Consider the following 17,451-nt stretch of genomic DNA (forward strand, 5'->3'; position numbering starts at 1 on the left):
GAGAAGCTAGTCAGGTGATATGAACAGAGTCCTGAAGGTCAGAAAAAAATGGGAGTTCCCAATCTTGGCTTTACAGAGACTGTTAAAAAAACAACTGATTAGTAAACCTAGATTCTTTCTCCTTGGACATCAAAACAATCCCAAATTTTAAAACTAAAGTTCCAAGCAGTACAACATCAATAGGACATAAAAGGCAACGTGTACATGAACCACAGAAACAAAAAAAGCAGGTCAGATGACAGCAAGAGACTCAGGATCACCTAACTAGTATCCATTTAAGTCTCTTTTTAGATATGTTTTCAATATCTCAAATGCATTAAGCAAAATACCATTGACTTGCTGGCCATATTTTTGTTGAAACACATTTCCTGGGACTCCAGTTGTTCTGTTGCATTAACCTCAGTATTGAGAGGGAGTCAGCTTTCTGTACCTGTTCCAGGTTTCTGTGTACCTCTCTAACTTCTGCTTTCAGCAGTGTTTGAATATACTATGTGGTTTTTAGTGTATTTCAACTATTACAAATCAAATCAATGATATTCTCAAAAATAAATAAAACCCTGAAACTTTTCCACTGTCAGTCTGCTGGTGGAATCTTACTGCTGGCAAAACTATGGCATTTAGAATCCAGCAGTGAATTAAAGGTATTATCTAGCAATGGAAGAAGTGTCTAAATAATCAGTTGTCCAAGAATGCTTATATTTGCACAGGTTCTGTGTGAGCTAACATTGATAGCAGCTCTGAATCCTCTCTGTTGGCAAAGATGATGGACATATGCTACTCATGCAGTTACATTTCCCTTTCCTTATCCCAGTATCCCTTCCCTTCCCTTTTTAGTATCCCAAGTATCATTGGCTCTTAATGTTATGAAAACCCTTTTGCTGCTGTACAGCAAAGCAGTTTTCCTCATGGAAACATCTGCTTGCACAAATTGCTCATGCTACAAGTCTCAGCCACTTTCAGAGATCAGTATCTTCCTGGGAGATGTTTGGATGGGTAGTCCTCAAGTTTTTCCCTTCAAATATTCTCAATAGAAGTAGCTACCATGGTTTTATAGCCTTGACCCATCTTTCTGTTGTATATCCAGACATGTCTTCGTTTCTGGTATTATATTTTCAATATGGTATCAGTGTCATACATAGGTACATTATTTTATTTAAGGAAACAACCTCCAGTCTGGAAAGCAGTGAGCCATGGGTCTTTCTTACAGTACTGACATGGTAATACTTCTTGGCTCACAGCTTCACACAGCCACACATGACCAGGACAGTTATAAGACGACTTTAGACATTTCTTGCATGAAATTAATTTCTGTGTCATGGTGCAGATAAGGACTGTGCACACCCATCTGCTTTCAAACCTATAGGAAACACATCTGGCACTATAAGAATGGTGAGCCAAAATGGCGAGAATAATGATTTAGATATCTCTCTTCAATGATTCAATGGAATGGGGATATAGGGGGTTTAAGTATTTAAATTCAGGTGATCTACTAGTATTTGAGCCATATAATGGGATGGCAGACAAGGAAATCTAAAGGAAAAAAACAATGTGCATGTTCCTGAAACAGAAAAACATCAAGAGAAGTTACAGTAACATCAGTTTGCCTATTAGTATAAAGGAAGAAATGTGCATTTCTAGGTGTAAGGTGGTTTTGAAATATAAAGATTTCCATGTTGAGTTTGGAAATGGATCCTGGCCCCACACTATTGTCAATGGGCCTACCATCTAATGTGGTCCTACCCTAGGAAATCTCTACTCCACTTGTGGTTGAGCAGCTCCCAAATCCACTCAACAACTTTGGTGGATACCCTGAGTGATACAGCCAGCACTGCACTTCACATTTGAAGCAAAGTTCTGTGTGTCATGTCAGCAAAAGTAGAGGTTTAGTGATATGCAGCCATTGGCTTTAAAACATTTCAAATTAATGACTACAGCATTGAGTCAAGCATCAACAGTACTTACTAAAAAAAACCCCAAAGTTCCCTTCCAAGTAACAGAGTGCTTGATAAAAAGTGAAAACATTCTTATACCTTTATAAAATGTAGATTTGAAACCAGATACATGGCCAGTTGGACAGGCTCAGGCATGCTGATGATTCATCGACACAGAGTCCCAGGGAGTGATTTTTTTGTGAGCCAGTTCATTTGGATGTTGATGCACATTTCTATTTAAATCAGCAGCTGAAGTGTGAATTAATCTGTGACATTTTTAAGATGGTTCGTGAGGCCAGAATTTGACTAATGATACTCATACTGATCTCCTGCTAATTTTGGATTTATAGGTGTTGTATCATACTCAAACTTAAAAACGTCTGGTCTTTTTTTCTTCTTCTTCTTTTTTCCTTCTTTTTTCTTTCTGCTCTCTCTCTCTTTTTTTTTTTTTTTTTTCCTTATAGTAAAACACTCATGTATTTAAACTGACTTCACTGACAGCAATAGAATGACTGTCACTGAGTTACTGAGCTCTGTAGTTTGGGTCAGGACCAAATATACCTGTTTCTGAGAATAAAATAAATGAGGAGGGTGATAACAAAACTTTCAGCAAAGCTCCTCTGATTATGGCCAAAGTATTCCTTAGGTAATGAGCTTTAGTTCTAGCAAATTTCCTATACTGATACCAGCTGTGCAAAAAATTCCTACCTGCACCATAGCATGAGTAGGAGAAAATCCCATGGGACATGCTCACCAACTTGTTTTTGACCTATGATTTGTCTGTTAGCTTTCCCTGAAAGTGTAACTGGACAAAACCTTAAAGTATCTGCTTAAAACAGCTTTGGCTTAAGGTATTAGTGAAATGATGGGATAGATTCTTGAAGTATTACTCATTATATAGGAATCAAATGATAATATCCTGTACTGGTTGGATGCACTGAGAGTTGCCAACAGTGGGAAGGAATCGAAGCTTTGCAGAAATTCTTCAGAGAATTGTAAGAAAATGACACACTGCAAGGTTTTAAGCTAAAGTTTGATGTGTGTGAATGGAAGCAGCAGCTGAAGTCTGTCAGAATTACTTCTGCTTTCCTGATTTCCAGCGAAGGATCCATAGGAATGAAGGCAAGGGTGTGTTTTAGAGAGAAGAAAGTTTCAAGAATGTAACTTTAGCTTGTTGTTGTCTTTGGGCTTGTTTTCTATTTAGCTGTACACTTGTCATTACATCCATTTTTGCTTTTTTTTTTTTTTCAGATTCCCAAGAAGGAAACTACAAGACAGAGGTCAACAGTAAACCCAGGAAGGAAAGAACAGCTTTCACCAAGGAGCAAATCAGAGAGCTAGAAGCAGAATTTGCTCATCATAACTATTTGACCAGGCTGAGACGATATGAGATAGCAGTAAACCTTGACCTCACTGAAAGACAGGTACTGATGAAAAGTAATGGACCTTAGATGTCTGCCCAGCATGTACCACTGATTAGTAGCTCCTCACAGTAAAGCTCCTTTTTATAATGCTAATACCTATGTTGATACATCAGATTGAATGTTTTCAGCAAAATTATATACGTTTCATTATCTCTCTTCTATGAAAGTGATTTATACTTTTATGTGTACCACTTACAGATTAATTTCATCTATCAGGCAGAGATGGAAGATAAAAGCATGAGTAATAGATCTGTTAGATGGGCACATGCCTTTTCTAATCTGTCCATACTGACGACACTGAAGAGGGGGTAGGTCTCAAACACCGTATGCACAAGTACTTAGTTTGCCTGTGTGCAACAAATACAAGCATCTTGTCTATTAAGTATATGCAGGGGCCATTAATGCAGAGTTTCTGAACATCCTGTTTCCAGATGGCAGCAAAAATGGGAACGCCAGCAAAACCGGGATACAGGCATTTTAAACCCCTTTATCTTACCCTGCTCTGAGAAAGCAGAGGAGATGATGGAATTTCTTATCACTGTTATTGGTTTCCTGCACACCAAACCCTGGTCCAGGAAACACTTCTGCATGTGCTTAAGTTTCATCATGCATGTTGTCACATTGATTTCTAATGGAAATATCCATGTTACACATGTATTAAAGTGTTTCAGGATCTCATCTCGATACATTAAATAGGTAGTGAAGTCATATTTCAAATAATAATTACATCAATGTACACATTTTGAAAATGTGTTTTAATAAAGAAGTTTAGAATACTGGCCTCAAGTACAGAAAAATCTGATGAAATATTTCCTAAAATTTTAATTTTAACATGGAAAGCTTTTTGCCCACTAATACACAGTCATTCTTTTTTCAGGAATCAGTATGAGATTGAAGGATTGCTTTAGCTGCAATCAGTAAGATAATAATACAGTCAAAAGTAGGTATCAAAATAGCATAATTATTTGTGAAGTTTACATATAGGAGATTTGCAGTTTTCTTGAGTTTCATCAACACCTGCCATAGGTACACATAGCAAATCCAGCAAAAATCCAGCCTTTTCTAAAACAAAAGACACAGTTACTCACAAAAGCAAATGAAAGTGCTTTTTGCTTTGAAAGCTTCTAGAAAATGGCTGTACCTTTCTCAAGAAAAACACAGCAATATCTTGTTTGATTTGACCACATTGGCAGATTTCATTGGTGTAATTTTCAGTTACTTAAGTATGGTAGTTATGTTTGTGAAGCACACCATTTTGTATCAAACAATGGATAAAATTTAGCCTTTTTTCATTTCCACTGCCTATTCTATTTAGACTCACACCTGTCCTCGACAGCTAATGGCAGAAGGAATGATTTATTGTCTAGGTGACAAAGGTAGAGTCGGCATGAAACTGAAAAATGATAAGTAAATCTTAAAAACCATCTGCTGGGCAATTTGACAGGAATCAATCAGCTGGATATATCCCTATATTTAATAATGGTGAATATGGCCTAGAATTTAAGTGTTCTCCCTCCTAAATACTATATTGTTTTCTTCAAAGATCATGTTGAGTAGTACAACTACATGAAGAGACAGTTCACTATCCTAAAGGAAATAGTTAATATAAAAGCATTTAACACACTGAAAAGGGACAGATAAATATCAAATATTGTTTCTGGAGGAGAAAAGGCAGCCCTTTTTGTACATAGGTACAGAGAATTTATTTAAGTCATGGCAGTACTTGTTCTCCAGCTGTCACAAAGCATTCAGCTGATTAATGTGATAATTTCTATAGAATTGTCATTAGTCTATTTAATTATGTAATCTAATCCTTCTCTGCTTCCCCAGATTATCACAGAGTGACAACTGAGCTCCTAGAGATAACTCCCTTCCTTCCTTCCTTCCTTCCTGCCTTCCTGTTTAACAAAACCTCAGAAAAGGAAAGCACTAATATTTTTAGTTATATAGAATCCAGTTCTGTAACTTCCCCACAGTAAAATGGTTTAATGAAAGGGGAAGAAAAAAAAGCATAAAAACTGTGTTGTTAATCAAAAAATGAAAACTGAGGGGAAATTCTGGACATATTTTTCAGTTTCTGAATCATACTAAGCCAAGTAATGTTGTAAAGTAAAAATGTCTCTTTTAAACCAAATATAATGCTTTGATAGAAAAATGGTGTAAATAGTATAGATCTAGATATGGGTTTCCATGGTATATGGCAGACTTCAAAGGCTGAATGGCATAAGTCAAAAGACTTGGCTCTTTTGGCATACTTATTTTACATCAGTATTCCTCCAGTGACTTAAAAATGTACTTCAGGGTGAGCATGATGTGACACTAATATTTCTTTTCTCTCCAGTTAGGAGAGGAAACTCTCCTTCAGGACCTGTCTTTCTGTAATTACCAAAACGAATCATTACTCTTGAGTGAGATAACAGCATTTATTTCCATTCTTACTAATGTTATTACTTTTTTTAAACTAGCTGCCCCTGCAGGAGAGATCATATTTGATACTTGCCTTAAACAGGTGCAAAAAGAATGATCTAAAATATATTGATGGAATTACCCGCCATGGCCTCCCTTTCCCATGAGGTAGCATTTTGAGAAAATCACTGTTTTTCTTTAACATTTTTCCCTGCAGAAAATGCAATAGTTGGTAGTTCCTTCATTTCAAAGTAGTAATAGCTCCTCTGTTTGAAATAAGTGAACATACAATTGATAGCCCTGATCTCATCATATGCTGTAGACCTCTTGGTGTTGGGAGATTTCTTGATCTCTCATGAAATGCTGAGTTTGCATACAGAGAATTGAAACTTTCTTGAGATAGTACAATGGCAAAAAGTAGCAGTGGCTATTGGGTGAACTAATGCATCTGCTTAGAAAATAGGTTTGAGAGCAGACTTGATGGAATTATTCAGCATTATTTTTTCACTAGGATTTTTTAAAAATGACAAGTGTATTATTCAGACACAGAAGAACAACAATATAATCTGGGGAAAGTATTGTTGGGTCATCCTAAAGCTACAACGTTCAGTTATTTCCCAAGATGTGCAATCAATCATGGAGCCTATTATCTTAAAAAATCTCTATCTTCCTCTTGCCTATGGTGATAATTTCTACCATACACCACAGATTAAAAGAGGCACTGACCAACTAACACTTCATAATTACCTTTCTGGCATTTAAACAAGCTGCAGAAAAAAACATATGTCTAACCATATTTTAAAATCTGTATAAGGGTATTAAAGTTTTCTGCAGTCATCAAAGTAAGGCTTCCTTCAACTTTTACAATAACTTACAAGATCAGTTCAAACATAAATGAGTCATGGAAGGCTATTTCACAAAAAATAATAATGGAAAAAAAAAAACCAACCCTTAAGAACATATGGCTCAGGAGAAGGAAGTAATCCTATCACTCCCTAAAAAGGAAACCTGAGTTACAAGACAGGAGGATGAAATTAAATAAGTGCCTCAATTGCCTAGATATTAAGAGTGCACTTTGAGAGCATTATAAGCACATCTGGTGGTAGGATGGCTCTATTATGGTATTGCAAGAATTCCAGAAATATAGGTATATATAATTCTTGCTCCCTCTCCTATAGAGTGCACTCACAATCCCAGATCAGGCAGCAGTTAATAATTTTCAGCTGGCAGGCCTCTATTATATCCTGAAGAGCTAGTTAGACTAAAAATTATCTGAGCTCCCAAGATATTTGTAAACTTGACAAGCGCATTCTTGGCTTTTTTGTACCTCCAGATAAACTTGGAGAAGGTTCCATGCAGACTTTTTAATTTCTCACTGTGGGATGAGGGGAGGAAGCAGCTGCAGTGGGGTATCAGAGGAGTGGCAAAATGGACATTTTTATGGAGCTGATCCTGCCAAATATAGAAAGAGTAGGAGATCTTTCCATCTCACAAGATCTTTTAGCATGGAGCTAATCCAAAGAATAATGTTGCAGCTCTTCAGGCTAGCTAAGGTTACCGGAATAAACAGTCCAAATATGTAATGCTGCAGTTTGCCAACATAAACAGAAAATCCCACCTAGTCAGATTACATTTTGTTGATGGCAATGAGAGGTTCATTTATTCTCAATTTTAATTTCCAATATCTGCCTAGAAGCTAGCAATCATTTATAAAAGGCCTAAAGTCATTGATTTTGCATAGGCAAAGGACAAAATTTTGTTCAAGTAAAGAATACTTTTGTATCAAGTGTTTGACTTCCATGCATGTGGTACCAACATGGAGTGAGTCACAAAGAAAGAAGCTTTGTGATGCCTTTTTCTGCCAGAAAATGAAACAAGCAGCACAATGATTTAAATTATACTTTGGTATAGTACCATAACTCACACTGCAGAACTGCATTGTTAAGACCATGCAAATACTACATGAAGTTTACCATTAGAAAATTTTTCTCCAGACCTGGTTACCTTAAAGTTTCATCACAAGTGACTTGATTAAAACACTTATCCACATTACAAAGGTCCAGGGAGGCTAACTACTGCAGTTTTAGATTTTACTGGTAAGGTAAGAGTGGCTTCACTTGTTCACCCAAGAAAACGAGGAGTTCAATATTGCTCCATCACGTGTTTGTTCTGCACAGCCTCTGGAAGTGTAAAGGTCTCTTCATGCATTACATGGCATAACTGGCTTTCTACTTTAGGAAGCTAGTTTTCTGAGGTTAGGTGGTGAATATTTTCAAACACAAATAAAAAAAAATAAAAATCAAACTGTATTGATAGGACAGGCTTGATCATATCTGTCTGTCATGCTGTCACATCTTTGAAAGGCAGCTGCTCATTCCACACTTCCATGTGTTAAGCACACTCTATCCACACTATAATAATGAGTCTGTGTGGCTTGAAATCCTTTAGATATTTTGTTTATTTAAAGTAACACTCTTAATAAAATAAAACTTTTATATTTGTCTTGAGCAATATAAATACCAGCAGTAAGAGTTACTATGCTACCTCCTGTTCTTTCTCAGGAAAGAATGAAGCTAGAAAACTTAGGTTATAATTAGTGTATAATTTTGATTTGTACAATAGTTCTTTTAAAAATCACATGGTAAAAATTCAATCAGCGTGTTTAATTTGCAGTATTGATTGAATTCAAACAAACAATTCATATGCAAAGATCCAAGAACTTCAAGCTGTTAGTTGTGAATGGATCCTACACCTGCAGAGAAACCCTTTGAGGTTCTGGGTGGGGAGAAGCCTCTGCCTGTGCCAAGAAGCATATGTGATATAGACAGGAATATTAGCAGCTCATACAGCTGCATTTACAAAGTATGGGAGGCACTGCCATTACCAACTCCTGCTCTTAGACTCAAGTTGAGAAAGATGTGTCTTCTTCAGTCACCTGTTTAGGGAGAGAGGAGTTATTAAATTTGTCATTTGTAGTCACTTTAAGAAATAGAAGAAATCAGCAGAGAACAAATGATTTTGGAGAGTTAAAAATTAACATGTAGAAAAAAGGAGATTATTTTTAATGCAGGTCATTGAGAAATGTTGATCTATGCAAAATGGGTGCAAAGTGATGCACATAACAATTTTTTTATCATGAAGTAAAATACTCTATATGTGAGTAATTCATGGAGGTAAATGCCTATACTAAGAAGTAAGTTTAGCTAAAAGTCATTGTCCCCACAAATAAGTTTTCCACCATTTGTTTGTTTCGTAGATTTGGAATCACACAGTCATAGTATCATGGAATTGTTTGGTTAGAGTACCTTAAAGATCATCTAGTTCCAATTGCCCTGCCATAGGCAGGGAACATTTCACTAGACCAAGTTGCTCAGATCCTCATCCATCCCAGTCTTGAACACTTTCAGGGATGGTGAGTTCACAACCTCTCTGGGTAACCTCACCCTCATAGTGGAGAATTTCTTCCTAATATCTAATCTAAACCTACCCTGCTTCATCTTAAAACCATTCCCCTTTGTCCCATCACTATATGCCCTTAGCAAAAGTCCCTCTCTGTCCTTGTAACCCCCCTTTAGGTACTATACATAGGTAAAGAAATGGATGAAAGTGGGCTTTAAAAAGATGTATTACAGGAGAATAAGGTAGAAGGAGTTTGAGCAGCATCCCCATGATTGCCTTTCTTTGCCTTTAACCAAAAAAAGGAAAGACTAATTATACAAAAAAAAAAAAATTCTTATGTAAAACAAGTCAGTAGAAAGAAGGCACTTGAAATAGTGTACGTACTTCTGCTTAAGATATGTTAACTCTGAAATCTACTTTAGAGAGATTTTGATTCAGGAGGATTAGCTGTTTGATCATGAATTCAATTTTGAAGACCATCAGTGGAGAAGGCAACTGTTCTTTGGATGGAGTAGAGGGAGGTAAACTGAGTGCTCCCAAAGGTTCCTGGAACTGGAATGAAGTACTGCTGTCACTGCTGTCCTCTGAAATATAATGTCTATTCCATCCCTGTTTAAACGTGGGAGGTAGAAAGGAGAATGTATCACCTAAGCAGTACCAAAATCTCAACTGACTTTTATGTAACGATAAACCAGAACTCCTACACTTTCCTGGGTGCCAAAAGCTCCAGCTGTCCTTTGTGCACCTGCCAAAAGCTCCCCTTTTTCTCAACAGCTGCTGCAAAGTACTTGTACATATTCAGTGCAAAGTTCCGTAATATAACACGGAGGAGATCATTTTAAATAAGGGAACAGGTGACTTAAGTAATTTTAATAACAAGGTTCTTGAACCACTTATTAATTTCCAAAGATAAGTTAATTTTCTTCAAGTGATGCATTTTGGAAATAATTTGTAACAACTAAGGCATTTAATACTACAATTTATTTAAACTAGTTTTAATCTCTAAAATATATTTGAGATTTTTATGAGAATTTCTTTGGAATAGAAAATGGAATTCCTTTCAGCCATATTCCATGAACACTTATATTTATTAATAGGTTGTACATTTTTATTTACTTCTATAAGTTTCTGAATAAATTATAATGAAAAACTATCTACATGCAAAAAAGGTAAGCTTCAGCTGTATAACACCAGGTATTTCTGTAAATTTCAGGAGTTTGACTTTCCTTAAAACTTGGCAGCATAAACATACTATCTAAAAATAGCAGGAATGTTTTCAAGGCCAAAGAAAGTTTAGAAGTAAACCTCTTTTTTTTCTAATTTCAAAAACTCAGAGTTATTTGTTGTTATTCATATGTTTTTCTGTATTAGAGGAAAGTAAATTGGAACATTTAAAAATAATAAAAGCAAAAGGAAATGAACAGTGGCTGACCAAGGCAGAATGCTTTAAAGGCTTGATGCTTTGGTCTTCGTGACATATCATTTAGGTACACCAAAACATGGAATTTAGGATACTGACTGCAAAGGCTCTTGTTCGGAAATATGGACCCCTTAAAACAAAAGACCAGGTGCAACTGGAACAGCACTCTTGTTTCTAATTTTTAAGGCTCTCTAGAGATCAGGCCTTAAATTTTAATCTTATTTGGGACTCAGACCACTAAAACCTAAAGTATAGAACCTGGTTTTAAAAAATAATTTTTCATTTCCAGAAAATAGTTTTTATAAAGAGAAAGTATTTTTTATTAAAAGAAGAAAGGGAGAGGATAATGCAACTAAGGTACCTTGAATTCAATCATTAATTTTTCAGTCAATTATTCTTAAAGCTAGCATGACTGAAAGGCTCTGCTGAAGAAGGAGCACTAAATCAGAAGTTTAGGAAATATTTACATTTTGAATCAAAAGGATTTGTTGATGTCCACATCAGGAAGTTATATTAAAGATACACATGCAACACAGCACATTGTGTGGCCCTTAAGACTACTAAGGACCTATATATCATAAGTTTGAAATAATTATTTTGGCAATGTAGACACTAACAATGTCAACCTCCTTGTTTTGATTCCCCTCCTATGGTTCCTACGGAGCAGACCTTAAAATAAATTGGTCACAGCAAAAACATTTATCTTGTACATCGGGAGATACGCGATGAGAAATAGTTTACTCATATCTTAAGTAACAGTCTAATCATCAGATGTGGAGATGCAGATGCTAAACAACTTGTTGACTAAGGGAAAAGAAACAGGGCTTTCGTGCCAGTAAGCAGATGTGCTCAATAGACTGGCTCATAAGCGCTGATTTAGAAACAGCTGTTAATGCTACCATCATCTTTAATATGGCTCATTTCCCGCCACTTCCTTTGTTTTCTGTGCATGCATATGCTTCCTCTGTACAGTCAAGTTGTGCTAGTCAAAGGGTGGAGAAAAGGGAGTGCATTTCAGTAAACAGTAGGCAATCAGGACCTGATTCTGGGAGGTGGTGAGCATGCTCAAACCCTTTTGGAGCTAACTGAGCCTTGAAAAATAGCATTAAAAGTTTTGTAAATCTTATTAAATTTGTCACAGTAGATCTTTAAGCTCCTTTAAAGGATATAATTTTTTGCAAAAGTTATAAATGTCACTGTTAGTTCTTTCACTGGGGGAATTTTAAAAAAAAATTCAAGTTCACTTCAGTAAGGATTTTTTTCTCCCTCCTTCATTTCTATTTTAATTTTTCTTTATTTTTCTTTCAGTCATTCAGTCACTCTCTGTCACTCTTGATCTATTCTATTCTATTCTATTCTATTCTATTCTATTCTATTCTATTCTATTCTATTCTATTCTATTCTATTCTATTCTATTCTATTCTATTCTATTCTACTTCTTTTATTTTCTATCTTATTTCTTTGTCCTCTCTCCCTTATGTTTCTCAGGGTGTTTTGTTTTGATTCATGTTTTATGCAAGACCTGAAAGATTTAAATGAGTTGTGTGTTTAAAAAGCATGTTTTTCCATGAACCAAGATAAACTGATGCTTTGTGTGAATTACATCACACAAAGTTTGCTTCACTTCCTTTCCATTACTAAAATACCAATGGATCACATATCAGTAACAATTATACCCTCTACGACTGACCCTTCGGCTCCAAAGGAAGTTCAGAATTCCAGTATCTAAATTTGATCTCTAGAGGAAATAACAAGTGAAGTACCTGTCTCATATTATTAGCACATGAGCATTAAAGTCTTCATTTAGAGTCTACTGAGCTTTATAAAAAAACTCAAATTGACGTTAGTGTACTTTGGATCAAATCAAAAGTGGACTTCAGTACTTCATAATGGAGGACATGAAGAAATATATGCTAAAAATATTTTGTATATGTATAATGTATTCACTTATATAAGAACCCTGCCGTACATTAACACAAATGGCAACAAAATAAACAATATTTTCAATTATAAACTTCATTGTAAATTACTTCTGGCTTTTGAAAATAATCAAAACATAGCAAAAAGACAATTGCTTACTTTATATTCTATAAGTAAATCAGATGCAGTTTATTTAAAGTAATGAACAAAAAAGCTTTTTTCCTCCCCTTTTTAATACTGTTACCATATTATCTTTATGGGAAGGCTATATGTCCGTCAGTAGAATATTTCCTCCTACAAGATTGTCAGGGTTGCTGTCTTCCTTCTACACTCAGGAGAGTGCATGCAAAGGTAGCTGGAGTAATTTGAGCCCAACTTTCCCCAAATGCCCTGTTTCCCTTACAAATGGGTCACATGCAGACACAGAGTTGCATGCTGGATCCTTGGAGGAATATGCAAATGTATCTTGTGCTTATTTTTGAAAAGGGAAGTCATTATCCCTTAACAGATTTATATCAACTGATTTATATATATGTAATATGCAGATGCAGAGCTCCACTAACCCCTGGTGGAGGCATCTTAAGGCATCATCTTATGAGCTGATCTGAAGGTTGGTGATGTGAGTGAAGAAGCACTTCCCAGCCTGGATTCAGCTAGTCACTACCTGGAACCTGGCGTCAATCTTTTGGGTTTAAAGCTCATGGAGACAAACTCCTCTCGACTCTGCTGTTGTGAAGTGGCCTGAATTATAACAAGCAGAACCAAAGTGTATTGTGACAAAAAAATGAAAACCAGAATAATTTATTATATTACAATAGAGAACAGTCAAAAAATGTCAGCTCAGCAGATATGAGAATTAGTTTTGTCTGTGAGAGAACAGAAATGAGCACCTTTAACAGAAGCCAGGCAGTGATCTTCTTGCTCACTCTGTCCCATCCAGGACAGTGTCTGACTGGTCATAGGAATATTAGCTTCAGTTTTTCAAGTATCCACATATGAACTGACCACATCCAGAAGGCCTGGATGTCTCCTGTTCCAGTAATTTAAAGTAGGTTGCATCCAGGCTGTGCACTGAAACTTTTACTTCAAATACATCATTGTCATTTTTCTTGAAACCATGTTTTCTATACATTGCTACTCTGTTCTAGGCTCTGAGTGCTGTGAATTATTCTGTGAATGTTGAAGGACATAAAAATATCCAGACAATTGCTTGGATCTTTTAACAATTACTCCAATCCTGTAATTTCTTCTTACCAAAGAAAATTCTCTCGGCCCTTATTTCGTAAGAAGTGTGATAATATCCTGTGATAATGGGTCCAATCCAAAGTGTATTATTTTTGATGCTTAGGTAATGATTGCAGTTGTATCTACTGTACTATCTGGCACAAGCAGAGCAGTGCCTTTTGCAAGGGAAACTTCACTGTTTAAAAAAACCCAAAAACTGAAATGAAGTAACATTATCACTTCTCCCAGAAAGCTGCCAATGCTGTACCCTTTTGAAGACGTTGTTTCCACAGACACCTCTAATACCAGTCCTGAGTATTTTAATTTCCAACATCACAGCAGCCAGTAATAAATACCTTCCCCTTTACATTTATTTCACTTTGCAAGCTAGAATTTTTGGCTCTGATGAGTTCACTAGAGGAAAAGATGTGCTGTGCTTTATGGCTCTTAACTAACCTGGAATAATTTTGCTCTGTTCCCAAGTGATTTGCTTTAACAGCTCACTTTGGCTTTAACAGGAGTATAGACTATCAAAAAAAATAAATAACCTCTCTTCCTTCCTATATACATATACAAAGATAGTGATGCTTTCTATCAGTTCAATTGTAGTAAAATTGTAATGTAAAATTCAAAGCGATAGTAAAGGTTAAAAACTGTGAGGTTTCCTGGATGTGTACGACAGATTCAGCAAAACAGCATTTTTGTGGCTCTATTACTCATGTTGTACAATATATCCTGCTGTGCCTGTTGCTTGCTGATTCATTTAAAACTCTGAAACACATTCTGCTAAACACAGCAGAGGATATACCAGGGTTGCTTTCTTGCTTTTTTTTTCCAAGTGAAATGTTGCAGGCATTGTTTATTTTTCTGTGGAACCTTCATCTGAAGAGCTGCTCACACACACACACACACACACACATATGAGATTTTTCAGCAACATTAAGTCTAAATGAATCAAATTGAACAATATTCTATTCATACTGTTCTCAGTGACAGTACTTGAAGCTAATCTGAAATCAGCCTTTAATCTGGTCTAATATATTTGACAGCTGCTATGCACATATTTTTTTTTCTTTACTTTTCTTTTGGCTATTGAAAAATACTGCGGTTTGCAGTGCAAATAATTTAGGTTTACTTTTCCCTCATATATTTCCATACAGAGATGGGGAGGATGGGAAATGAGTTTCAGCTGGAATAAAATCTTGGGGTTTAATTTGACTTAAACACAGATATGATTTTAGTCTTCCATGTTATGAATTTCTTTTTAATTCTTATCTGAAATTATTCACTAATTTTGACTCAAATTTATAAATGCCTTGCCTTCTGACATTGGGGGTATTTATTTGTCTAAAAATTTTGATCAGAGTCTATGATGAAGTGTAGTAGAATAAAGGATAAGCTGACTAGAACAATTTGAATACATTTGTGAAATAGACAGGGAAGTCTTAAGCTCTTATAGTAAGAAACGCTCTTTCAGATACTTAAGCAAGTTATAAAAAAGGCAACTTTAAAGTGCTGCACCTGAAACTCATCACCAGCTTACAGAAAGAAAGCAGAAAGCAATTCCAACTTTCCAGGAAAGTTGCTTTGCAGAGTAACTACCCTCTGATGAAGGGTTCTCTGTTACTCCAAATGTATGATCCTTTGCACAGTCCCTTGATGGAAAACATTTTGCCTTTGTTTCTCACCCTGACAAATGGCATTAATATGTTTTTCAAGAGTGTATGATCTTTTTAATGTTTTCTAAAGGGCTTGGAGATGTTCCTATGGAACTGTCTGTTGCAGCTAGCCCAGCTGTCTTCTTAGAGTAACCCCTTTTCCTCCTTTGCATTATCCCCAGTGTTCACATCTTATTCAAAACTGAATTGCCTGATCTTCAGGGAAAGCTTGCTAAGCTCTTTTCCATCCAGACAGAGAGGCAGATTAGAAAAATATAATCCCCAAGTGCTGCACTACAGGTAGAAAGTTCATTTTTACCTTGAGTGACCCCATCTTTATTCTCTTGTTTTGTCTTTCTTCCGTGAAGGTAAAAGTTTGGTTCCAGAACAGACGGATGAAGTGGAAGCGTGTCAAAGGGGGCCAGCAAGGGGCAGCAGCCCGGGAGAAGGAACTGGTGAATGTGAAAAAGGGCACGCTGCTCCCCTCCGAGCTCTCCGGCATCGGCGCCGCCGGGCTGCAGCACACGGGGGACTCACTAGCCAACGACGACAGCCACGACAGCGACCACAGCTCTGAGCACGCACACTTATGATACACACAGAGTGCCCGGCTCCGTTCTCAGGAAAGATGCTTTGCTGGCAAGCCTTACACAGGCATCGTTTACTTATGCAAGTGACTCTGGCAGTGATCTTTAAAGTTGTTGCGGAAAATTCAGCCTTATTGTGTCTGCTTTTCTCGATCCTTAGATGGTTTACAGTAAGTGCCATGTCTTAAAGGTGCCTCAAGAGTGGAGAAGTGGAAGACAAACTTACTTTGAACATTCCAGATTTGTTTGTCGTTTTTATGACAGCGGGCAGGTATTTTTGCTTAAGCTTGCACTGAAAATTATGTTGCTCTCAAAAGACATTATATTCTGAAAACCACAGTGCCACAAAATCACTATCTAGTGGATAAGAAATGTATTTTAACTCTGTATATATTTACCTTACAGCATTTTCCTGTCTTCACTAATTTTTAGCAATGCATTCATATTAGCTGATGGCAATAGTCACTCATGACAATAAATGGCTTTTTGTCTCTATATCTTTGTTTTGTTTTTCCAAAGACATACAATACATGCAGATACTTTTGTTCAGTAGAGAACAATACAATAGTGTCTGCTAGGACACATCCTTGTATGACAGACAAAACAAACCTTATGTTGCATTTACTATCAACTGCTGCTAATAGGGTATTATTAAATTTACCTAGCTCCTCAATTCTTCCTATCTTATAACTGCAAAAAGTGATTTTTATGATCATAAGGATAGTCCAGTAACCTGCCAAAAATGTCATGTTCCACTCATGCTCAGTGGAAACTTTCCAAAGATTATTCATTTCTACTTTGTCATAATTGAGTACATTGATAAATGCTGACACTCTGCAGAAATGTTGTTGCTTCATGTTCAGTTTGGAAAAAAACAGCAGATAAACTGAAAGTTATTACCAACTGCTTATGTTGGCAGGAATCAAAATATGAAGGTAACTCTATATTGTGTCCCATGTGTAAAATCAAGACACATTTTCTGTTTTAAGCTTTTGTGTACATACAGGCAAATACCAAACCCCAAAATTTAATGCAAACTATTGATTGTACTTTGTAAAGAAATATGTTTAATAAATAATCCTTTTTAAATAACTCTGGTCTCTCTACAGTGATTTAATAGGACTCTAAAAGTGATTTTTTGCCTAAGCAGCTCTGTCTCTTTTAAAGTCTTTTGGAACTTCGTCTGGGGACAACACAAAGCTGTTTTCAAATTTAGGCTTTTAATCTTGGATAAACCTTCTACCTTGATCCATTTGGGAAGCTCTTTCCTTCAGCAGGAAAAATTTAACCAGCAGCTAATGATGTCTTCAGCCAAAACCAACAAGAGTCTGTTCAACCATGTTTCCAGATTTAGAGCAAATGTAAATGGTTATTTTGTTGAAGCTTGTTGAATTAGATGAAAGGGAATATATATAAGGAAGGGATGCATACTTATATTAATCATGCCTTTGTTAAATAAAGTTGTTTAGTAGAAAAAGCAGA

At 36.2% G+C, this 17,451-nt stretch overlaps 1 protein-coding gene across 1 annotated transcript in view; it reads left to right on the plus strand.

Moving 5' to 3' along the window:
- The window catches only part of MEOX2 (mesenchyme homeobox 2), a 52,894-nt gene extending 35,833 nt beyond the window's left edge, over positions 1-17,061 (plus strand). The window contains exons 2-3 of the mRNA XM_056483841.1: positions 3,183-3,355; positions 15,751-17,061. Coding sequence (XP_056339816.1) covers positions 3,183-3,355; positions 15,751-15,975 — 398 coding nt within the window. The 3' untranslated portion in view covers positions 15,976-17,061. The remainder of the gene's footprint in view (positions 1-3,182; positions 3,356-15,750) is intronic.
- Positions 17,062-17,451: the final 390 nt, after the last annotated feature.

Source organism: Oenanthe melanoleuca, chromosome 2 (assembly GCF_029582105.1).
Source record: "Oenanthe melanoleuca isolate GR-GAL-2019-014 chromosome 2, OMel1.0, whole genome shotgun sequence".
Classification (NCBI taxonomy): Eukaryota; Metazoa; Chordata; class Aves; order Passeriformes; family Muscicapidae; genus Oenanthe; species Oenanthe melanoleuca.